Below are 25,426 nucleotides of genomic sequence, written 5' to 3' on the forward strand. Positions count from 1 at the left end.
TCTGGAGAATATACTTTGAAAAGTATACATGCTACTTTGAAAAGATACATGCTAAAGCAACTATACTCCAATGAAAATTAATTTTAAAAATGTAAAATAAGATACGTGCACCCCAATGTTCATTGCAGTAGTATTTACAATAGCCAAGACATGGAAGCAACCTAAATATCCATTGACAGATGAATGGATAAAGAAAATGTGATATATTACTAAGCCATAAAAAAAAAAAGAATGAAATAATGCCATTTGCAGCAACATGGATGGACCTAGAGATTGTCATACTGAGTGAAGTAAGTCAGTCAGAGAAAGACAAATATCGTATGATATCGCCTATATGTGGAATCTAAAAAAAAAAAAAAAGGTACAAAATGAACTTATTTACAAACAGAAATAGAGTCACAGATGTAGAAAACAAACTTATGGGCTGAGGTGGTGGTGGCAGCGATGGCGGCTCTGGAGGCCACAGTCCCGGTCCTGGTTTTGGCCCCAGCCCCACCATGGTGACACTCGCTGAGCTGCTGGTGCTCCTGGCTGCCATCCTGGCCATGGCCTTGGACTACTTCGTCAGCATTGACGTGCATGCAGAGGAGTGCTTCTTCTAGTGGGTCACCTCAGGCACCAAGATGGGCCTCAACTTCGAGGTGGCCGAGGGCATCTTCCTGGGCATTGACATGGAGATTACAGGGCCTGATAATAAAGGAATTTATAAAGAAGACTGGGAGTCCAGTGGGAAATACACATTTGCTGCTCACATGGATGGAACATGTAAGTTTTGTTTCAGCAATAGGATGTCCACCATGACTCCAAAAATAGTGATGTTCACCATTGATATTGAGGAGGCGCCCAAAGGACAAAACATGGAAACAGAAGCTCACCAGAACAAGCTAGAAGAAACGATTAATGAGCTCACAGTGGCGATGACAGCTGTAAAGCATGAACAGGAATACATGGAAGTTCGGGAGAGAATACACAGAGCAACCAATGGCAGAACAAACAGCAGAGTGGTCCTTTGGTCCTTCTTTGAAGCTCTTGTTCTAGTTACCATGACATTGGGACAGATCTACTACCTGAAGAGATTTTGTGTGTGTGTGTGTGTGTGTGTGTTTGTGTGTATTTTCTTCTTTAATCTGTTAATGTGGTGAATCACATTATTTTTAGAGTTAAAATTATCTGTATTCTGGAAAAGCCCAACATGGTTCATATATTATTACCATTTTTATGTATTGCTAGTTTGTGTGTCCTAATATATTTTTTTAATTTTTGAATTTTATTTAATTTTTTTTTATACAGCAGGTTCTTATTAGTCATCAATTTTATACACATCAGTGTATACATGTCAATCCCAATCGTCCAATTCATCACCCCACCAACCCCACCCCACCGTGGATTTCCCCACTTAGTGTCCATACGTTTGTTCCCTACATCTGTGTCTCAATTTCTGCCCTGCAAACCAGTTCATCTGTACCATTTTTCTAGGTTCCACATGCATGCGTTAATATACAATATTTGTTTTTCTCTTTCTGACTTATTTCACTCTGTATGACAGTCTCTAGATTCAACCACTTCTCAACAAGTGACCCAATTTTGTTCCTTTTTATGGCTGAGTAATATTCCATTGTATATAAGTACCACAACTTCTTTATCCATTCGTCTGTTGATGGGCATTTAGGTTGCTTCCATGACCTGGCACTTGTAAATAGTGCTGCAATGAACATTGAGGTGCATGTGTCTTTTTAAATTATGGTTTTCTCTGGGTATATTCCCAGTAGTGGGATTGCTGAAAAATATGGTAATTCTATTTTTAGCTTTTTAAGGAACCTCCATACTGTTCTCCATAGTGGCTGTATCAATTTAAATTCCCACCAACAGTGCAAGAGGGTTCCCTTTTCTCCACACCCTCTCCAACATTTGTTGTTTGTAGATTTTCTGATGATGCCCATTCTAACTGGTGTGAGGTGATACCTCATTGTAGTTTTATTTGCATTTCTCTAATAATTAGTGATGTTGAGCAGCTTTTCATGTGCTTCTTGGCCATCTGTATGTCTTCTTTGGAGAAATGTCTATTTTGGGCTTCTGCCCATTTTTGGATTGGGTTGTTTGTTTTCTTAATATTGAGCTTCATGAGCTGTTTATATATTTTGGAGGTTAATGCTTTGTCCATTGATTCATTTGCAAATATTTTCTCCCATTCTGAGGGTTGTCTTTTTGTCTTGTTTATGGTTTCCTTTGCTCTGCAAAAGCTCTGAAGTTTCATTTGGTCCCATTTGTTTATTTTTGTTTTTATTTCACTTACTCTAGGAGGAGGATCAAAAAAGATCTTGCTGGGATTTATGTCAAAGAGTGTTCTTCCTATCTTTTCCTGTAAGAATTTTGTAGTGTCCAGTCTTACAATTAGGTCTATAATCCATTTTGAGTTTATTTTTGTATATGGTGTTAGGGAGTGTTCTAATTTCATTCTTTTACATGTAGCTGTCCAGTTTTACCAGCACCACTTATTGAGGAGACTGTCTTTTCTCCATTTTATATCCTTGCCTCTTTTGTCATAGATTAGTTGACCATAGGTGCATGGGTTTATCTCTGGACTTTCTATCTTGTTCCATTGATCTATGTTTCTGTTTTTGTGCCAGTACCATATTGTCTTAATTACTGTAGCTTTGTAGGATAGTCTGAAGTCAGGGAGCCTGATTCCTCCAGCTCCGTTTTTTTCCCTCAAGACTGCTTTGGCTATTTGGGGTCTTTTCTGTCTCCATACAAATTTTAAGATTTTTTGTTCTAGTTCTGTAAAAAAAAATGCCATTGGTAATTTGATAGGGATTGCATTGAATCTGTAGATTGCTTTGGGTAATATAGTCATTTTCACAATATTGATTCTTCCAATCAAAGAACATGGTATATCTCTCCATCTGCTGGTATCATCTTTAATTTTTTTCATCAGTGTCTTATAGTTTTCTGCATACAGGTCTTTTGTCTCCCTAGGTGGGTTTACTCCTAGGTATTTTATTCTTTTTGTTGCAATGGTAAATGGGAGTGTTTCCTTAATTTCTTTTTCAGATTTTTCATCATTAGTGTATAGGAATGACTGGGATTTCTGTGCATTAATTTTGTATCCTGCAACTTTACCAAATTCACTGATTAGCTCTAGTAGTTTTCTGGTGGCATCTTTAGGATTCTTTATGTATAGTATCATGTCATCTGCAAACAGTGAAAGTTTTACTTATTTTCCAATTTGGATTTCTTTTTCTTCTCTGACTGCCATGGCTAGAACTTCCAAAACTATGTTGAATAATAGTGGTGAGAGTGGATATCCTTGTCTTGTTCCTGATCCTAGAGGAAATGCTTTCAGTTTTTCACCATTGAGAATGATGTTTGCTGTGGGTTTGTTGTATATGGCCTTTATTATGTTGAGGTAGGCTCCCTCTCTGCCTACTTTCTGGAGAGTTTTTATCATGAATGGGTGTTGAATTTTGTCAAAAGCTTTTCCTGTATCTATTGAGATGATCATATGGTTTTTCTTCTTCAATTTGTTAATATGGTGTATCACACTGATTGATTTGCATGTATTGAAGAATCCTTGCATCCCTGGCATAAATCCCACTTGACCATGGTGTATGATCCTTTAATGTGTTGTTGGATTCTGTTTGCTAGTATTTTGTTGAGGATTTTTGCATCTATATTCATCAGTGATATGGGTCTGTAATTTTCTTTTTTGGTAGTATCTTTGTCTGGTTTTGGTATCAGGGTGATGGCAGCCTCATAGAATGAGTTTGGGAGTGTTCCTTCCTCTGCGATTTTTTGGAAGAGTTTGAGAAGGATGGGTGTTAGCTCTTCTCTAAATGTTTGATAGAATTCACCTGTGAAGCCATCTGGTCCTGGACTTTTGTTTGTTGGAAGATTTTTTTTTTTTTTTTTTTGCGGTACGCGGGCCTCTCACTGTTGGAGCCTCTCCCGTTGCGGAGCACAGGCTCCAGTTGCACAGTCTCAGCAACCATGGCTCACGGGCCTAGCCACTCCATGGCATGGGGGACCCTCCCAGACCGGGGCATGAACCCATGTCCTCTGCATCGGCAGGCGGACTCTCAAGCACTATGCCACCAGGGAAGCCCTGTTGGAAGATATTTAATCACAGTTTCAATTTCATTACTTGTGATTGGTCTGTTTATATTTTCTATTTCTTCCTGGTTCAGTCTTGGAAGGTTATACATTTCTAAGAATTTATCCATTTCTTCCAGGTTGTCCATTCTATTGGCATAGAGTTGCTTGTAATAGTCTCCTAGGATGCTTTGTATTTCTTAGGTGTCTGCTGTAACTTCTCCTTTTTTTTAATTTTATTGATTTGAGTCCTCTCCCTCTTTTTCATGATGAGTCTGGCTAATGGTTTATCAATTTTGTTAATCTCTTCAAAGAACCAGCTTTTAGTTTTATTGATCTTTGCTATTGTTTTCTTTGTTTCTATTTCATTTATTTCTGCTCTGATCTTTATGATTTCTTTCCTTCTACTAAGTTTGGGTTTTGTTTGTTCCTCTTTCTCTACCTCCTTTAGGTGTAAGGTTAGATTGTTTATTTGTGATTTTTCTTGTTTCTTGAGGTAGGCTTGTATAGCTATAAACTTCCCTCTTAGAACTGCTTTTGCTGTATCCCGTAGGTTTTGGATCATCGTGTTTTCATTGTCGTTTCTCTCTATGTATTTTTTTATTTCTTCTTTGATTTCTTCAGTGATCTCTTGGTTATTTGATAACGTATTGTTTAGCCTCCATTTGTTTGTGTTTTTTATGTTTTTTTTGTTGTTGTTGTTGATTTTGTTTCTTGCGGTACGCGGGCCTCTTACTGTTGTGGCCTACTCCCATTGCGGAGCACAGGCTCCGGACACGCATGCTCAGCGGCCATGGCTCACGGGCCCAGCCGCTCTGTGGCATGTGGGATCTTCCCGGACTGGGGCAGGAACCCATGTCCCCTGCATCGGCAGGCAGACTCTCAACTGCTGCGCCACCAGGGAAGCCCTGTTTTTTATGTTTTGTTCCCTGTAACTGATTTCTAATCTCATAGCTTTGTGGTCAGAAAAGATACTTGATATGATTTAAATTTTATAAATTTACTGAGACTTGATTTGTTACCCAAGATGTGATCTATCCTGGAGAATGTTCCATGCACACTTGAGAAGAAAGTGTAATTTGCTGTTTTTGGATGGAATGTCCTATAAATATCAATTAAATCTATCTGGTCTATTGTGTCATTTAAAGCTTGTGTTTCCTTATTTATTTTCACTTTGGATGATCTGTCCATTGGTGTCAGTGAGGTGTTAAAGGCTCCCACTATTATTATGTTACTGTCGATTTCTTCTTTTACGGCTGTTAGTAGTATCTTTATGTATTGAGGTGCTCCTATGTTGGGTGCATATATATTTATAATTGTTATATCTTCTTCTTGGATTGATCCCTTGATCATTATGTAGTGTCCTGCCTTGTCTCTTGTAACATTCTTTATTTTAATGTCTATTTTATCTGATATGAGTATTGCTACTCCAGCTTTCTTTTGATTTCCATTTGCATGGAATATCTTTTTCTATCCCCTCACTTACAGTCTATGTGTCCCTAGGTCTGAAGTGGGTCTCTTGTAGACAGCATATATATGGGTCTTGTTTTTGTATCCATTCAGCACTCCTGTGTCTTTTGGTTGGAGCATTTGATCCATTCACATTTAAGGTAATTATTGATATGTATGTTCCTATGACCATTGTCTTAATTGTTTTGGGTTTGTTTTTGTAGATCCTTTTCTTCTCTTGTGTTTCTCACTTAGAGAAATTCCTTTAGCATTTGTTGTAGAGCTGCTTTGGTGGTGCTGATTTCTCTTACCTTTTGTTTGTCTGTAAAGCTTTTGATTTCTCCATCAAACCTGAATGAGATCCTTTCTGGGTAGAGTAATCTTGGTTTTAGGTTCTTCCCTTTCATCACTTTAAGTATATCATGCCACTCCCTTCTGGCTTGTAGAATTTCTGCTGAGAAATCAGCTGTTAACCTTATGGGAGTTCCCTTGTATGTTATTTGTCATTTTTCCCTTGCTGCTTTCAATCATTTTTCTTTGTCTTATTTTTTGCCAATTTGATTACTCTGTGTCTCAGTGTGTTTCTCCTTGGGTTTACCTTCTATGGGACTCGCTGCATTTCCTGGACTTGGGTGGCTATTTGCTTTCCCATGTTAGGGAAGTTTTCAGCTATATTCTCTTCAAATATTTCCTCTGGTCCCATCTCTCTCTCTTCTCCTTCTGGGACCCCTATAATGCAAATGTTGTTGCCTTTAATGTTGTCCCAGATGTCTCTTAGGCGGTCTTCATTTCTTTTCTTTCTTTTTTCTTTATTCTGTTCCACAGCAGTGAATTCCACCATTTTGTCTTCCAGGTCACTTATCCATTCTTCTGCCTCAGTTATTCTGCTATTGATTCCTTCTAGTGCAGTTTTCATTTCAGTCATTGTATTGTTCATCTCTGTTTGTTTGTTCTTTAATTCTTCTAGGTCTTTGTTAAACATTTCTTGCAGCTTCTTGATCTTTGCCTCCATTCTTTTTCCAATGTCCTGGATCATCTTCACTGTCATTATTTTGAATTCTTTTTCTGGAAGGTTGCCTATCTCCACTTCATTTAATTGTTTTTCTGGGGTTTCATCTTGTTCCTTCATCTGGTACAAAGCCCTCTGCCTTTTCATCTTGTCTATCTTTCTGTGAATGTGGTTTTTGTTCCACAGGCTGCAGGATTGTAGTTCTCCTTGATTCTACTGTCTGCCCTCTGGTGGATGAGGCTATCTAAGAGGCTTGTGTAAGTTTCCTGATGGAAGGGACTGGTGGTGGGCAGAGCTCAGTAAAATTTAATCCACTTGACTGCTGATGGGTGGGGCTGGGTTCCCTCCCTGTTGGTTGTTTGGCCTGAGGCAACTCAACACTGGAGCCCATTGGGGCTCCTTTGTGGGGCCAATGACAGTCTCTTTGAAGGCTCACGCCATGTTGCACTTCCCAGAACTCCCACTGCCAGTGTCCCCGTCTCCATGGTGAGCCACAGCCGCCTGCCCCCTGTCTTTGCAGGAGACCCCCCCAACACCAGCAGGCAGGCCTGACTCAGTCTCCCCTGGTGTCCCCGCTCCCCCTCCTGGGTCCCGATGCACACACGACTCTGTGTGTGCCCTCCAGGAATGGAGTCCCTGCCTCCTCCAGTCCTGTCGAAGTCCTGCAATCAAATCCCAGCAGCCTTCAAAGTCTGATTCTCTAGGAATTCCTTCTCCCATTGCTGGACCCCCAGGTTGGGAAGCCTGACGTGGGGCTCAGAGACTTCATTCTATTTCGTGGACTTCTGTGGTACAAGTGTTCTGCAATCTGTGAGTCACCCACCCGGCAGTTATGGGACTCGACCCTACTGTGATTGCACCCCTCCCACCATCACACTGCGGTCTCTCCTCTGTCTCTGGATGTGGGGCATCTTCCCTGGTGAGCTCCAGTGTCCCACTGTCGATGATTATCAAGCAGCCAGTTGTGATTCCGGTGCTCTCACAAGAGGGATTGAGAGCACATCCTTCCACTCCTGAAGAGACTTTTTTGAAGTCCAGAGGGTTGTTTATAAAGGCTTTTTCTAATGATCCCAAACTCATAATTCGCTGTTTACCAAACGTCTTGGTCATAATAATGTCATTAGTTTCTATGTTTTTATTTTCTAAACTGTACATTCACAGCTTATGTTTCTTTGTGATTAATATATATTGGGGAGAAACATTTTTTAGGAAAGTCATAGTGAAATTTGACATGTGATTGGCATGATTTCATATTTGAATTCTTCCTCCATTATACAGGTCCTTCCAGAACTCAAGCACTGTAAGTGGAATATAGGTGCATAGTCCTTATTATATCTTCTTTCCTTTGTTTTTATAATAAAATGCAGTCTGGTCAGGATTGTACTTTACTGATAGTACTTTACTAAAAATGACTGCATTCTTGGGATCCCTAATCCTGCAGTTCAAGTCATTAAAGATTCATTTTGTTGAGTCCTTATCAGAAACAACAATCTGAATCTTGACATTTTCTATCCAGCCTAATGGCAGAGCTCTGTGACTAGAGTATGCTACCAGGTTGGTACTTTTATACTTTGTCTATCTTGTTTTTGCTTTAAAGATAAGACTTAAACCAACAACTTTTTCCCCTTTAAAGTTTTACTTTGAACCTTAGAACTCAATCACCTCCACTTAAAATTGTTGACACAAGCAGCTAATAACCATTTTTTGGTTTCTGCCTAACCTTTTAAGAAGTTGTTATTAAAGCCAATTCTCTGGGTGTTGCAGTGAACGGTAGTTCTTTTTCTTTCTATGATGGCCTATCCACTTTCTCTACTCTTAGCATGGAGGAGGTATGCGTTCACATAATTGGAAAAATCTGGATTTCTGATGCCAAAGGGTTAAAAGCCTCTTGGATTTCTTTGCAGTGATATACAGCCACCATTTTATTTTTGATCAGTGGCATTTTGGCCACTGTTTAATTAGTGTACTGAGCATTACTGTCAGCACTAGGGTGTTTGTTTTTCTTGGGTCTTTCATTTTTGGCATATGTGAATTTTGTTTCGTATAAAACAAAATGACTTTCTCTTGGCCTCTGATGATGGGTTAAAATTAAAGAAGCATCTAGTTTTTGTGTGGGGATGATCCAGGATTATGTTGTGACTGATGTATATTAGTTACCTGTACATTTTTTTTTTTTTGGATCTTTGCAAGGGGAAAACTACAAGTAACAAGTTTTATATAATTAATTTAAATCTGTTACAGTTTTTCATGTTCAGGATAAACAATTTTTCAACCTTGGGTGAAAATACTTGCAACAGTTTATGGTGACTGTGTTTTACCTTAGGACAACTGTTGCATGCAAATTTGTGTGCGTGTGTGTGTGAAAACACTTCAAAATTGAGTTAAAAGATGTAAATTTAAAATTGGTTGTGTATCTAATCTGCCCCAGGTCCAGTAAATAAACAATTCTTTTTAAAAACAAAAACAAAGTGAAACAAAAACGTATAGTTCCCATGGGGAAGGGGAAGATGGATAAATTAGGAGACTGGGATTGACATATACACACTACTATTTATAAAATAGATAACTAATAAAGACCTACTGTATAGCGCAGGTAACCCTAATCAATACTCTGTAATGACCTATATGGGAAAAGAATCTAAAGAAGAGTGGATATATGTATGTGTATAGCTGATTCACTTTGTTGTACACCTGAAACAACACAACATTGTAAATCAACTATACTCCAATAAAAATTATAAAAATAAATAAATAAGTAAGATTTGAACCTACAAAAAAAAAGATTATGCAGTGGCTGGTTAGATATTCATATATTGATTTGCTTAGTGGGTTCTATTGAATATTTAACATACACATTTAAAGATTTTTAAAACTTATTTCTGAAATTATGTCATTCTCCTGAATAATCAAGAACACTAACCTGCTACCATATTCTCTTTGCCACTCTCTTTTGTAATATTTTGGGTTTTAATTGCATGATTAATTACCCTCACAATATGCCTCAACATTAATTTTGACTCAAATGTTTTACTGATTAATTTACTTACTTCATTTCCTTGTAATCCATACAAATTTTACTTTCTTTGATGTTGTAATGAATTATATTTGTAATTAATTCCATCAGAGCTATTCTAGGAACTATAATCTTAAATACTTTTGTTACCCAACACAAGTTCATGTGCCAAACAAACAGAAAAGTCGGAGTTTGGAGCAGAAAAAGGTTTATTGCAGGGCCATGCAAGGAGACATATGGCTCTGTTAGATGGCCTTTGTCTCTCAGGGCACATATCTGCTGCATGCCTTCCAAGATTATCAATTTCTGGTGTTCTAGTGGTATTTTTCTAGAGTTGTATGGTTTTTATTACTTTTCAAATTATACATGTGTTTTTATTATTTTAAAGAATATGAAGAGAAAAAAAGGAGGTAATTATGTGTATTCAGTCTGCCACCTTGTTTTTACTTTGTAAATCTCAATGCTGTCTTGCCAGTAATGGTTCATAATTGTTATTTTATTTTATATTTTATTGTGGTAAAATACATATAACATAAAATTTACCATTTTAATCATTTTTAAGTATATAGCTTAATAGCATTAAGCATATTTACATTGTTGTGCAATCATCACCACTAGTCACCTCCAGAAAATTTTCATTATCCCAAACTGAAACTCTGCACCCATTAAACAATAAATCCTCATTTCACTCTTCCTTCAACCATTGGTAACCACTATTCTACTTTCCTTCTATGAATCTGACTCTTCTAGATACCTCACATAGGTGGAATCATAGAATTTTTGTCCTTTTGTGTCTGCCTTATTTTACTTTGCATGTCTTCAAGATTCATCCATGTTGTAGCATGTATTGGATTTTCCTTCATTTTATGGCTGAATAATACTTCCTTGTACGGATAGACCACATTTTGTTTATCCATTCATCCATTCATTGACACTTCAGTTGTTTCTACCTTTTGACTACTGTGAATAATGTTGCCGTGAACATTAGTGTACAAATACCTGCTTGAGTCCTTGCTTTCAATTCTTTGGGGAATATACCTAGAAGTGGAATTGCTGGATTAAATGGTAATTCTATTTTTAATTTTTTGAGGAACCGCCTGTCAACTACAAATTGGCACTTGCCATTGGCACTTGCCATCTACCTCTACAAGGTAGATGTGCTGCTGCAGCTGCTGACTTTCAACACCCCCTGAAAGGAATTCAGGGTGGAGAGCAGAAATGAGGCACTCTGTGCTCTGGGAAAAACTGGCAGAACATGTCTTCAGATAGTCAGATATTTTCAGGAGACAATTTTATGAGTCCAATTCTTGCATCTCCTAATATCTAGAAAAGCACTAAGCACCTTCATGGTGATGATTGCTCCTCGTGACTAGCAGAAACCTTCTGCAAAAAAATATGTGCTTGATTGCATGTACTCCCCCTTCACCAAAATCACAAATATACTGACCTCCGCCAATACCTCTTTGGAGCAGTTTCTCAGAGCTATCTGAAATGCTATCTCCCAGGCTATAGTCCTCATTTCGCCCCAAATAAAACTTGACTCACAACTTGCACGTTGTGCATTTTTTAAAGTCGACACGCCCTACTATTTTCCACAGCAGCTGCACCATTTTACATTGTCACCAGCAATTCACAAGGATTCAATTTCAACAAGTCCTCACCCACACTTGTTTTTTTCTGTATTATTTTGTTTTTGTCTTTGTTTGTTTTGATAGCAGCTATCCTAATGGGTGTAAAGTGATAGCTCATTGTGGTTTTGATTTGCATTTCCCTAATGGTAAGTAATGTGTATTGTTATCTTTTATCGATACATAACAAACTTATTTTGTCCAACTTAACTATTTTTACTTTGAAATATACTTGTCTTTGTAACATTGTGATCCCAGATTTCTTTTTCATATTATTTTTCCGGGTATATCTTAATTCATCTCTTTATTTTCTACCTTAAGGTACCCTTTGATTTTAGGTCTGTTTTTGTAAACCGTAATGGTGGATATTTTAAAAAGCATTCATTCAACACTTATTGAATACGTATAATGTGGTATGTACAGTGCCAGACAATGAGGATGCAGTTGTAAAGAAGGGAAGTACAGTCAATACTGGAAGACAAGCTTTACAATTTAAAGGAACCCTTTTAAAAGAAGTAATGAGTGTCATGAAAAGGGCAATACTAGGTCTATGTTTTTGTTTTTACCCAGTGTGTCAGTTAAAAAATATATCTTTTATCATAGGCTACAAAATTTAGACAATTTTTTTAATTCAAAAATTTGTTAGATTCTAAGTTTTCTCAATAACCAATAAGGAGCAGCAAACGTCTAGTCGTCCACATTTTCTATTACATATTCACTTTCCCTCCTACTATCATTGTCATCATAATTATGAATAAAAAGGGTGCGAGAGAGGACATGTGGTTACAGCAGAGGCTCCAACTTCCTCTGCCTTCTAGCAAGACTGCTTTTTCTAGCAAGACTCTAGCCTTCCCACTGTTGGCCCTTCTCGTACCCCGTAGAGTGCCGTAGAGTGCAGACGTCTGGGAAGTATAGTTCGAAAGGAAAAGCTCTGCGGTTCTCCTTTGCGCACGCGCATTTTTGTCCGGCGGCCTGGCGGCGGCGGCGACAACAAATATCCCTGCTCTAGGTGTTCCCCTTGCCTGCAGTAAGGGCCGCAGCTTCGAGTCCCCGTCCTGGCGAGCCCAGGTACAGACTGCCGGTGAGAATGGGCCCGGGGTGTGCGCCTCCTACGGCGGGGCCAGGACAGAAGGCCAGCCGCGGCGCGAGCCCCAGCTCTGGGCGTGCCAGCCCAGGCGGCCTTGGCAGGTGAACGCAGCTCGAGGAGGGGGCGTTGCCCGGGGAGGTCTCCCCGCCCGACAGCTGGGCCTATGCCTGGGGCAAGGCTCCTGGAGAAACGGCACTCGAAAAGAGATTGCAGCAAGCTGTGCCTTGTTTTCAGGGTTCGTGAACCCTGGGGCGGTTTTCACCTTTTTCCGTTGGTTGGTTTTTTCCCCCCTAGAGTTTAAACTTTGTTTATCCGTTTTTGCCAACCTTGTTTTTTGACATTGTTCTAGAGTGAATCCTAAGTGATTTAACTGTTTACTTTTTTGTTTAGAGTAATTTTGTACGCTTGCAAAGTTACTTCCCTTTTCTCTAAATTTTAAATTCATTTCTAGCCAACGAAGCTATTTCTTCTAAGTCTTGTATTTTTGGGGGTGTTGGAGTAGGGAAGGTGGATAGGTAATGTTTCCTTTTAGGTTTAAGGAGCATTGATAACTCTTTCTTCGAAAGGAAACACAGTTTCCAAAAACACAGCTAATTTTTGGTTGACTATTTCTGAAAAGGACATCAATTCTTAAAATGACTTTTGAAGAATTATTATATCATAATTACTGTAGCTCAAAGTACCTAAATGCAGGTGTGTGGAATATTTATGTCATTTCTCAATGATTAACCATTTCTGTGAGCCCGGTGTGACTGCTCTTTACACTGTTAATGCATATCAGATAGTTCTAAGCCCTTAGTTTGATTCCTCTTTATTCATAAACCACTGGCTGAAAGGTAGCAGGCCCAGTGACTGGCAGTCTTCTTACTGCCCACTCCTGGTTTTGGTGGTCAAGCACAGGGCCCTTCCCACTCAGGAATGCCTAGGCTTCCAGGTTCCTTCTGGTTTCCTTCTGCAAGGTGCTCAGTGTGTGGAGACTTCTTAACCTAGCCTAACCCTGATGAGGACGGGAGTGCAGACAGGATGGAGAGACCTCACAGTTTCTTTCAACGTTTCAGGTGCCTTCTCCAAGAGGAGCAGCAGGAGGGAGACATGGCCACAAGATTGCTGCCAGCCCAGGCTCTGGTATGTGAAGGCTTCTTTCTTGAACCACCTTCTGGGTTCAGAGGTGGGGAACATGCTTCATCCATTGCTGAGCTTTTCTCGGTAATGAAGCCCATTGAGGGACTAGAAGGCCTGGTAGTTGAGGAACTTCAGAAAGAAGGTGTTTCCCTTGCTGCAGGGCCAGTCTCATTTTGAATTTTCTATGTAACAGTTAGTGCTTGTTGACTAGGAAATGAATGGGCCCACAGGCCCCATGCCAGTGCCACACCCAGAGCTTTGTGTGGGATCCAGGTCTGTTTTGCCTTGGGGAGGGCAGAGACATGGGGGAGTCAGATCTTTCCATAATGCTAGGAAATCGAAGAGGAAGGTCTCTATCCTCAAGGTATTGAGAACCAGTCTACTCCAGTAATACCTGGTGAGGGTCCAGGTGATTTTCTAAGAAGATCCTAGAAAGAAGACCTCTGAGTCAGCAGGTGTGGTCAGGAATACTCCCTCCTATTGTGCGATTTTGCACATGCAAGCAGGATTAGGCTCGTACAGATGGTGAAAGGAAAAGAAGTCGCAATTTGGGCAGTGGTTTGCGGGGACAGATTCGGGAAGTGAGCCTTCCCTGAAGTGGGAAGCATCTGGTTCACAGTGATTTTTTTCCCTTCTTTGCCCTTTCACTTGGGGAACTATAATTAAAAACATAATCTCTTCCCAACCCAGGAAACCTTTCCACAAAGGTAGAAGAGAAAGAAAACACTTTTATTATTGAATAAACATTAAGCCAGAATGTAATGTGCATCACAGGCAATCCACTAAAGAGAGTGCAAAGACAGAAAACTCATTCTTATATAGGTAAGTGCTATAACCCAATTTCGCAATTTGGAAATTTGTCAGGTGACAAGTTAGGCCCATCTCCTCCCAGGAATTGGGAATGTTGGCGCGTTCAAAGAAATGGTTGCAAGGTCCTTGAGGAAACAGTCCTGAGTTGTGAGACTGACAGATGGTTTATTTAGCTATTAAAAAGATTTACATACATTTGGTAAGGACGAAGAAAGAAATTCAGAAAGAAAATGGAGATTGGAGTGGGAGTCTTCTCACTTATTTCCAACAGCCTCTTAGTTTTGTTTTTGCCCTTATCAGTCAGAGAACATCCCTGGCCTTGTGATCTCCTTTCTGGGTTTTGGGGATAAAGAGAAAGTGTGGAAGTATTTCTGCCTCTAGAAATGTGTCCTAAGGAAATAGGCTTTGCACGCTTTTTTGTGATGTGCAGGGATGCTCAATCCAGAATTTTTAGGGTTACAAAAATGGAAACAACCTAAATGCCCACGAGTAGCTTAGTTACCTAATGCCCACCAGTAGATTAGTTAAGTAAACCATCTAATAATCTATAAGTAATCTATACAGTGAGATGCTGGGCAGCAAATAAAAAATGTTGTTGGATAAAGTTACCTGTGTAACATTTTATTTTTGTTTAAACTTAGAGCCATATTATCATGTAAAAGTCTGAAAGAACATACAGCAAGAAGTTAATAAACCTTGTTTCTAGTGGTAGAAAGTTAGATTAACATTCCTTTTTCTTTTGCTTATTCCTAATTTGCTTAAAAAAAAAGATTCTTAATAATAAAAGAAAGGGGCCACTACTTTAAAAGAGGTGACTTGTGATGCAGTGAAGCGGGAGATGTTACTGAAGGCAAGTTCGTGTCCCTGATGCACAGTGAGGCAAAACTAACCAAAACGTCGGAGTTTGGAGTGGAAAAGGTTTATTGCAGGGCCAAGCACGGAGAAAGGATGGCTTGTGTTAAAAAAAACTTGAACTCCCTGACTGTTTTCGGGGATAAGTTTTTTTAGGGAAAATTTGGGGTGAGGGCTGCAGAGTGTGTGACTTTCTTCTGATTGGTTGGTGGTGAGGTAACAGGGCAGTGTCCAGGACTCTTGCGCTCAGCCTTAAGTAACATTCTCTACCTGGATGGGGGCCTTAGTTCCTGCAGAAGAACTCAAAGATACATTGTTATGTATGTCGCTTGAGCAGGAACCAGGACCCTACTTTTTGGCTGCACTGTTGTTTCTTGACAACAGAAACAGTTTCCTTTGTTTGTCTGTTCCTTTGTTTCTGCATTCCCTCACTTCCTTGATTAGCAACTGTTTGAATATGCTCTTTGGTGTTCAGGAAGGTCTAGGAAGCTGAAACCCTTTTTCTGCAAACAAGAAATGGGGGACATGGAAAGGCTCTTTGTATACAGGAGGGCCCCACAGGGTCCTGCTTGGTATCAGAGAGAGGTAGAACAAAGACTTATGTGGTGGGGAGAGAGAGTCCCAACTGCAGCCTTCTCACCTGGCTCTTCAAAGATTGTGCAGCTCACCACGCTGGGCCCGCTCCTGGGAAAGCCATGCTTGGGGCATTCTCCGAGCCTCCCTTATTGTGACTGTCAGTGTCCTCTTGCCCGGGACACAGATGGCCCACGGTGATGACAGAATCCAAGCACACCTATTCCTCCTTGAGTGAGTGTATTGGAGGCTCTAAAACCTTCTAAAACCCAATCCTCATGTCTCACCTGTAAAATGAGTTTGGTCTAGGTGATAGTACATGTCCATGTCTAGAGTTCAGTGTTTCCGTCATTCTGATTTTATTTAATTATTTCAAGTGCTTTACCTTGTTTGGCTGCTGTGTTTCATTTTTCTGGGGACACAGTGCATCACTGACAGTAGGTAGGTGACAAATATATATGTGATCAGTAATTGAGGGGTGGTAAGGAAGTATTCAGCCTGAAATGCTCAGAACCTAGAGCGGTGACAGTGTTGCTGCCCAGTCATCCCACAGAGGGTATGGCCCTGGGTGAGCAAGAATGGGTTTCTGTTACAGGAGTCTGTGACATTCAGGGATGTGGCTGTGTTCTTCAGCCGGGATGAGTGGTTGCATCTGGACTCTGCGCAGAGAACCTTGTACCAGGAGGTGATGTTGGAGAACTACAGCACTCTGTTCTCGCTGGGTAAGGACCTTTCCTTGTGATGTAGAATCTGCTGGGGGAGCACCTTGGTGCCCTCTCCAAGGAGGACACTTGGACGGCATGGCCAGGTTCAGCCCACAGGTGGACTCAGAAAGTAGCGGTTGCTATTGCCCTTGGCCGCCGGGACAAGTCTTGGCTTGGTAGAATTGGTGATGGGCATCCTCTCTGTGCTTTTCCTGTCTTCTGTCCCCTGAACTCTGTCCCTCTGGGTCTCACAGGAGGTTCCAGCTTAGAGGAGTGCACAGCCAGAGCCCTAACTTTCTTCCTGAGACCACCTCCTGGCCATCCTCTGGGAGCCCAATTTTAAACCCTTCTCAGAACAAATCTCTTTCCTCTCAACTGTCCCTCTGCCCCAGACTCTGGGGCTGGATCTGAGTGTCAGACTGGCCACTCACGTCTGCACCATGGATTCATTCTCTTTCTTGCTCATGAACAGGGATTCTGTTTTCCAAACCAAAAGTTATCCTCCAGTTAGAGCAAGGGGAAGACCCCTGGATGGTGGAAAATGGAGTTTCTCAAAGCACATGTCTAGGTGAGTGACAGTAATTGGGAAATGGGTATAGCATTTTCTGACTGCTTGGGCTTTGCTGATCAGTGAGGAGGCTGCACGCAGGAGATATTGATGAAGGCCCTCCTTGATGTACCAGGCCAGGTGAGAAATGCTGGGAAGGGCATATCCTCACTTGACCTTTTTGAGTACTTCGTACAGCAGGTTCAGAGGGAGAGTTGAATTCTTCCAATATGGGTTGCATTTTTGTCATATGTCCTTTGTAATTTGAATGCAGAATATGTAATGCAGTATGTAATGTGTAAAGGTTTGTGATTCATATCTTCCCCCTTTTTCCTTGCTTTTACTGGATTGACTATTTTCTTAAATTATTTTCTTTTTATGGTCTGAACAAACCTTTTATCACTACAGTGCATTTCTCGTTGTCCCATCTTGGGTTTTTGCTTTGACTTATCTGTAACTTTTTACACATGTTTCAGCTAAAAAAAATACAAAAAAAGAAAAAACAAACAAAAAGATGCATGTATATTTTGTACTATGCAAGAGAGAGAAAGCAAGGTTAGCAGAGTGGTAACAATTACTGAATTCAGGCAGAAGGTTTGCAGATGTTCAACATGCCTTTTTCCTAATTCTTTTGTGTGAAAAATTTTAAACTAATATGTTCCAGACCCTGGCTTCTAGGACATATCTCTCAATCTCTAAAATCCCTGTGCGTTGCTGAATCATAAGCTCTTGCTTTCTGTTCTACTTTGAATATTGTCTTTGTTTCTGACACCAGAGGATGGCTCGCTTTTTGAGTTTTGCTGCTTGTCCAGAATTTATTTCTCTTGATAGCAAGAGATAGCCTTTCTATGTCAGTTCAGTCTTGTGTTTCTATTCATGAACTCTGTCTTCAGATTTTTTCCTTTGGTCTGACTAGAATATTTACTGAGTAATGTTTTCAGAAAGGTTCATGTGTACTGTATTTGTGCATGTCTAATATCAATTCTTTTACCTCTCCTGTGGGAATTATGTTTGGTATCTAGAGTTCTGGCATCAGTTTTTATTCCCAAGAATTGTTCAGACTTTGCTCCACTGTGTTGGGGCACTGAGTATTATTGATTAAAAGTCCTCTGGAGTTTTTTTCCCCTCTGTTTCCTGTATAGAAAACATTTCCCCCCTTTTTTGTCTTCTGTCTAGAATATTATAAGATATCCTCTTTGTCTTTGGAATTCAGAAGTTTCATTAAGTTATATCAAGGAGGTTTGACTTTTTTGTTTTTGTTTTTAATATTATTTGGCATTCACGGGGCCCTTTGCTTTGAAGACCCAAGTCTTTTTTCAGTTCAGGGATCTTTTTTCTACCACATACTAAAATATATTCTGCCATATACCATGGACAATTGGAGAAGCCTCACTGTAAGAATAACAATATAATAAAATAGAAATTCAATCAGAACTGTAGAAAATAAATGTATTTATTATAAGAACCAGGATGGTAGCCAAGGATGAGTTTCAAATTTGGCTGTGAGCTTTCTAGTTGGCAAAGAAATCATTAGTTTCAAATTGACTGTGTTCTTCTTTTGCAAGCATTAAAAAAAATTAATTATTTTAAATTTGTTTAAGGTGTGCATGCTATTGTAAAAAAAGAGGAGTAAAAAAAGGAGATTCACTTGACATTTTACCAACTGTGCTGAGCCATTGTTAATATTTTACTATTTATCTTTTCAGACTGTGAATATTTGTTTGAGTGTATTTGTACATGAGAGAGAAAGACACATGCACGCAGAGAAACAGATTGATTATACATATTGTTCTTGAATTTGTTTTTAATTATGAATGTCATTCAATTATTTAGCCATCATTGAATAGAGGTCTACTTCATTGAAAGAACTCTAGTGTATTGTTAAGCCATATTTTATTAAACAATCTTCCTTTTGGAAATTTTAGTTTCCCATTTTTCCCTATTAATATTGCTGTCATGGCTATGGAATACAAAAGTAAATATAAGGGGAAGAAGGTCTGAATAATTATAGCACAAAGGCATGAGCATTATGATTAAAAAGATTTCTTGAAAAACTACTCAACTTCATTATAAATCAATGAAATTCAAACTAAAGGAATGAGATACCATTTTTCTCTTTAATAGGGAATATTACCAAAGGTTAAGAAATACACATCCAGTGTTTTGCTACTGTTCTGAGCAATAAGCAATATCTTTAGTGGGATTTTGATTGGAAGTCTTTCTGGCTTTATTAAAATCAATCCCAGGCTTAGAAATTTATCTTAAGAAAATAATTCCATAATTGTGCAAAGTTGCAAAGATAGTGTAAAAGAATGTTTGTTATAACATGAGGCATTACTAGGAGTAACTAAAGCTAAATGACTCCAAAGGAGATTTATTAAATATGATATATTCATGTACTGGAATATTATGCAGCCATCAAAACGATGATGTCAGCCTACATTTATGGACATGGAGAGAGTTCATGATTTTTTTTTAAGTGAAGTGGGGGAGGGGGAAGTTTTAACCACTTTAATTTTTTAGGTAAAAATGTTTTCTTTATATACAGAAAAATTTTGGTGAGCTGAATTCCACACATAGCAGTGATTATATTTGCATGAGGTGTTTATGGGTGAACTGTATTTTCATTTTTATAGTTTTCTGTATTTTCTTAATTTTTCTTACAATGATTATATATTTCCTTTTTAGTTAAGAAAATGAAAGCTCTTTCATAGGGTACATTCATTCCTTTTGAATCAGTGATCCCATTTCTTGCACTGTATCCTAAGTGATCAAAAAGGTAGACAGAAAATCATTTTCAAAAACGTAGTCTTCTCGCAGTATTTCCTATATGGCACCCATCTCCATTGAGTTCCCCAAGCCAAAAGCCATCATTCTTGAGTCTTCTCACTTACTCTGTACCCCCTATTCACAGGTGAACATACCTGTCATCTCTGCCTTTAAAATATCTCAGTGTGCCTGATTCTGCTACCATGCCAGTGCAGACTGCCATCACCTTCCTCCAGGAAGACTGTGGCAGCCTCCTAATTGGCTGCTCTATACCTGTCTTTGTTCTGTTTTCCTCTGCCCCCAATTACAGCCCATTTGTCACACAACCATCCCCCAGTGATCCTTAGAAGAAATTCCAAACACATTCTTATATCTTACAAGATGCCACATGATGTGGCCCCTGCCCACCTCATTTCCTCCCATTGTAGCACTCTCCCCTAGTTCCCTCTTGCCTAGGCCACACTTGTTCTTTATCTGCAAACACACGAAGCGTACTCCTGCCTTAGTGCATTTGTAATGGCTCTTCTTTCTAGGTGGAATCATCTTTATACCCATGTTTTTTCATGGCCAGCTCTTGTGTGTTATTTAGATCTCATGTTTAATTTTATTTCCTCACCACCCAGTTTAAAATATCAGGTTGTTCACTCATACTACACATTGCCTTGTTTTTGTATATTTTCTTACAGTTCTCATTACTCCCAATACTTTATTTGGTTACTTGGTTATTGTCAGTGTTGGCTACTAGAATGTAAACCTTGTGAAAATTGGACTCTTATCTGGCATGTTCCCCGTAACCCTGAGTCTTGACCTTTGCATGGTAATACACAGTGGATACTCAGTAGATATTGTCTGAGTGAGTCAGTGAAGTTCATTACAACATTATGCACAGCACTCAAATGAGTCCCAGAACTTCAGTAGCTGAGGTCTGGTGTTTCAAAGAGCCTTTTAAGGGCAGTGCTTCTTCCACTTTTTGTTTATAGCCCCTCTGCAGTTTTCTCTTGGATTTGGCTTGAGTACACTGGTGGCTGACCTGGGAGATGAAGCTGAATAACAGTACAACCTACTGTACACAGAAATGCTGTATACCCTGCTGACCTCTGCTTTGTTACTAGATCAGGCCTGGCTCTACTGGAAGAGCTGCCCTCTCAGTTACTCAGCCCACCCACACATAGGTTTCTTCAGACCCTTTCCCACCCAGGCACATCTTCCATCCTGCTTGTTTCTCTTGCTCTTCTTTTTTCATCCTTTTCTAAGGACTCCCAGGATACATTTGTTAGCCATCCTTGTATATGTTGATGTCATTTTTCTTTATTCTCAGTGCAACAGAGACTTACATGTTTCATTTATTTTAGGATGGGACAGCTTGTTTGAAACCACAGTTTCTGAAGAAGAAAATCAGGAAGTAATGAATCAACTCATAGGTGATGGTCCTTTTGACTTCAAGTTGGGAGAAATTTACATAAATGAGGAAAAACTAGAGAATCAGCAAGGCAAAAAGAACAGACCTTTGAGGGGAGTCTTAGTTACCATCAAGAAAACCTGTATGAAGGAGAAGAGCTTTACAGGTATTGACCTTGGGAAAAATCTTGATCTAAAATTATCACTTATTAGAAAACCCAGAATTGTTTCCAGAGGAAGGAAACCCTGTTCACAGCAGTATTCAATTCTATTTAAACAGCTGGGAATCAACACAGTGCGTAAGTGTTACAAGTGTAGTATCTGCGGGAAAATCTTCCTCCACAGTTCTTCTCTGAGTAAACATCAGAGAATCCATACTGGAGAGAAGCTCTATAAATGTAAGGAATGTAGGAAAGCTTTTAGCCAAAGCTCATCTCTAACTCAGCACCTGAGAGTTCATACTGGAGAGAAGCCTTATATATGTAGTGAATGTGGAAAAGCCTTCAGTTTCACTACATCTCTCATTGGACATCAGAGAATGCATACTGGAGAGAGACCCTATAAATGTAATGAATGTGGAAAAACATTTAAAGGTAGTTCATCCCTTAATAATCACCAGCGAATTCATACTGGAGAAAAGCCCTATAAGTGTAATGAATGTGGGAGAGCCTTTAGCCAGTGCTCATCTCTCATTCAGCATCATAGAATTCATACTGGAGAGAAACCGTATGAATGTAGTCAGTGTGGGAAAGCCTTTACTTCAATATCGCGGCTAAGTAGACACCATAGAATTCATACTGGAGAGAAACCCTTTAATTGTAATGAGTGTGGAAAAGTATTTAGTTACCACTCAGCTCTTATTATACATCAGAGAATTCACACTGGTGAGAAACCTTATGCCTGTAAAGAATGTGGGAAAGCCTTCAGCCAAAGCTCAGCTCTTATACAACATCAAAGAATTCATACTGGAGAAAAACCTTACAAATGTAATGAATGTGGGAAAGCTTTCTCCTGGATTTCACGGCTTAATATACACAACAGAATCCATACTGGAGAGAAACCATATAACTGTAAGGAATGTGGAAAGGCCTTCAGTTCCCACTCAGCAGTTAATACTCATCGAAAAATTCATACTGGAGAGAAACCTTATAAATGTAATGACTGTGAAAAAGCCTTCAACCAAAGCTCAGCTCTCATTCAGCACCAGAGAATTCATACTGGAGAGAAACCGTATAACTGTAAAGTATGTGGGAAAGCCTTTAGACAGAGTTCATCCCTTATGACACATACGAGAATTCATACAGGAGAAAAGCCTTATAAATGTAAAGAATGTGGGAAAGCTTTCAGTCAGAGCTCATCCCTTACAAATCATCAGAGGACTCATACTGGAGAAAAACTATAAGTTAAATGCATGGGGAAAAACCTTCCAACTGAAGTTAATTCCACATGAAATATCAAAGAATTCATCTTGGGGAGAAAATCATGAAGATTAGTTAATTGTGAATTAAACTTCAGAATTTAGACCTCATCAAACATCAGAAACTTTATGATGCAGGATAACCTTAGGAATATTAGGAAAGCTTCTATAAGATGTTGTTTTCATATATTCTTAAGTTATTACTGACTATAAAATAGAAAATTTGTCAGGTCAAAGGGTTAATATTTTATTTTCTTTCTAGTGATGTATGATAACAGCCACCTGCTTTCACAGGCATCACTGGGAAGCATGTTGATTTATGGAAAAGTGCAGCCATAAAATCCAGACTTCAGATTAATCTAGTATTCTATTTTTTTGAAACTGCATTTGAGTGTTACGCAAACCAGTTGTACTAAGAAGAATGTATTGGAGAGGAAATGTAAGCAGGTGACCTGGAGCTACCTCACTGTCACTAAAATTTGTTTTTGTAAGAGTTTAAAAGCAACTTCTGTACTTGGTGGTTGTTAAAACTTTTGAGTTATTTCTCCCCTGCTTCCTAAGCCATTCACCTGAAAGTAAAATCACTCTGTAAACTGCAGGTATAAGTCCTTTGAGTTTTCTCCCCAACTATTCCAAACTCTGAATCAGATCTAAAGTCACATGATTTCAAATCACGGAAGGCATGATATTTCACTTGTTTTTCTCATAAGTTGATTACCTTTGCTGTATTAAGCTGAGAATTAGAGGTTGTTTAGATAACTGCTTTTGCAAGTTAATTTACTGATAAATGTTGTTAAAAATCATCTTGCAATGTAGCCATAGGGAGTACGACTCTTGGCCCCCAGGTTGTACCTGCTTCCTTGAGTTCTCTGGTTACCAGCCACCAGTAAGGCCCAGGAACAACATGGAACTTGGGTTGTCCTCCTAGGAGGTCAAGTGAACAAGATAACTTTCACTCTTACATTCTACCTTCACCTCCATCACGTGATGCTCTCTCCCTCGCACACTCTGAGGGCCACTAGACAAAAATTCAGGCTCTAAGTTCAGATGCTTTTTCCTCCAAAAAATGGGCTATGTGTTTTAACAAGTTATTTATCCCAGTAAAGCATTTCTAAAATGTGAACAATAATTTGAGCAAGCTAAAAACAAGTCATACTAAAATTGTTGAGCTTCACAGAAGTTCAGAGGTTAACATCCAGTTTTGCCAATTTTATCAGGAGTAGACAAGCAGTTAAGGACAGGAATACTCATTTCATTTTAAAAACTGTTAGTTTTTTTTCTATTTGCCGAGGTGCTAAAACAAAACAAAACAAAAACTCCAAAATGTTATTATTTTGGATGGAGATTTAGCAAAGCAAAAATCAGTGAATTCAGCTTTGCCTCAGACTAATCAGTCTCATTGTTTCAGACTTGTGAGGAACAAACTCTTCTGGGTCATTTAGTACTCTACCTGCAATGTCTCTTTCCCAACAACCATTCTTTTAAATTCTCTAATTACCTGAGGAAAATTCCTAGGAAACACATAAATTCCCTATCTTAGTTTGGAGTGCTATACCAAAATACCAGAGACTGGGTAGCTTATAAACAACAGAAATTTATTTCTCACGATTATGGCTGGGGAGTCCAAGATCAAGGCACCAGCATGGCTGTATTGTGGTTAACCCTCTTCCTGGTTCATGTCTGGTGACTTCTCACTGTGTCCTCACATGGTGAGGGAGCTGTCAGGGACCTCTTTTATAAGGTCATTGATCTATTCATGAGGGAGGTACCCTCATGATCATCATCACCCAATGCCCCACTTCCTAATACCATCACCTTTGGAGTTGAATTTCAACATGAATTTTGAGGGGACACAAACTTTCAGAGCATAGCATTCCCTAAGTATCAATAGTCCTAAAATCATCAAAAAATTAAATAAAATCACACAAAATATTAAGCCTAGTTATTTTTAAGGCGAGGTCTATCAAACTTGAGTGTAACAGATTAAGTCTTTTGCAGGATCTTTCAGATGATTCTAATATAACCCAGTACCAAAATCAGACAAGGAAAATACAAGACAGAAAAATTGCAGGCCAAATCATCTATCAACAGAAATGTAAAAATCCAAACAAAGCATTAGCAAATGTAAACCAAAGTACCTAAACATAGATAACACATGATAAATACAGAATTTTCATGGGAATGCATGGGTTATTTTAACATTAGGAAACTTACAGATGCTGTGCACTACCTTAATATTAACAGAAGTCCATATGTTCATCTCAATACATGTAGGAAAAAACCCAAAATACTCAGTACCTACTCATGATAAAAACTTTTAGCCGAGCAGCAGTAGAAAGGAACTTTCTAACCAGATAAAAAGGTATTTAACAAAAAACCTGCTGAAAAAAATAATAAAAGGTTAGAAGTATTCATGACATGATGAGTATGGGGAAAGAATGAACTACCCAATAATGGTTCTAAGAAGCAGAAATGGTTCATGCACATACAAAAAAAAAATGGATGCCTACCCTCACCATATCAAGAGTTATATGATTTTGGAAGAATATGTAAGGAATAACTTTATGACCTCAAGATAGGGAAGGATTTTTTTAAACAGGATACAAATAAGGTATATAAAATATTTATATTATTTGCTCACATTGAAATAAGGAACTTATGCTTATCAAAATATACCAAAAAGGAAATGAAAAATCAAGACACAAAACAGAAGGAAATCTTTCCACAGCATGCCCAATATGTTTTCTGGAAATTTTGAATAATTTGTATGGATTAATTAAAAAGAAAAACTTGGGACTTCCCTGGTGGCACAGTGGATAAGACTCCGCACTCCCAATGCAGGGGACCTGGGTTCAATCCCTGTTCAGGGAACTAGATCCCACATGCATGCTTCAACTAGGGAGCTGGTGAGTTGCAACTACGGAGCCTGCCTGCCACAGCTAAGACCCGGCACAACCAA

The 25,426-nt window shown here is 39.1% G+C and overlaps 1 protein-coding gene and 1 pseudogene across 1 annotated transcript in view; both read left to right on the plus strand.

Annotated features, from left to right (window-relative positions):
• Window positions 1-497: 497 nt before the first annotated feature.
• On the plus strand, window positions 498-7,099 carry LOC137221031 (transmembrane emp24 domain-containing protein 2 pseudogene; annotated as a pseudogene).
• A 5,018-nt stretch (window positions 7,100-12,117) lies between these two features.
• The window catches only part of ZNF879 (zinc finger protein 879), a 57,649-nt gene continuing 44,340 nt past the window's right edge, over window positions 12,118-25,426 (plus strand). Inside the window, 5 exon segments of the mRNA XM_067732548.1 lie at window positions 12,118-12,256; window positions 13,334-13,400; window positions 16,228-16,354; window positions 16,809-16,904; window positions 21,005-22,452. Of these exon segments, the coding sequence (XP_067588649.1) occupies window positions 13,368-13,400; window positions 16,228-16,354; window positions 16,809-16,904; window positions 21,005-22,452 (1,704 nt within the window). The 5' untranslated portion in view covers window positions 12,118-12,256; window positions 13,334-13,367.

Source organism: Pseudorca crassidens, chromosome 3, assembly GCF_039906515.1.
Source record: "Pseudorca crassidens isolate mPseCra1 chromosome 3, mPseCra1.hap1, whole genome shotgun sequence".
Taxonomy (NCBI): domain Eukaryota; kingdom Metazoa; phylum Chordata; class Mammalia; order Artiodactyla; family Delphinidae; genus Pseudorca; species Pseudorca crassidens.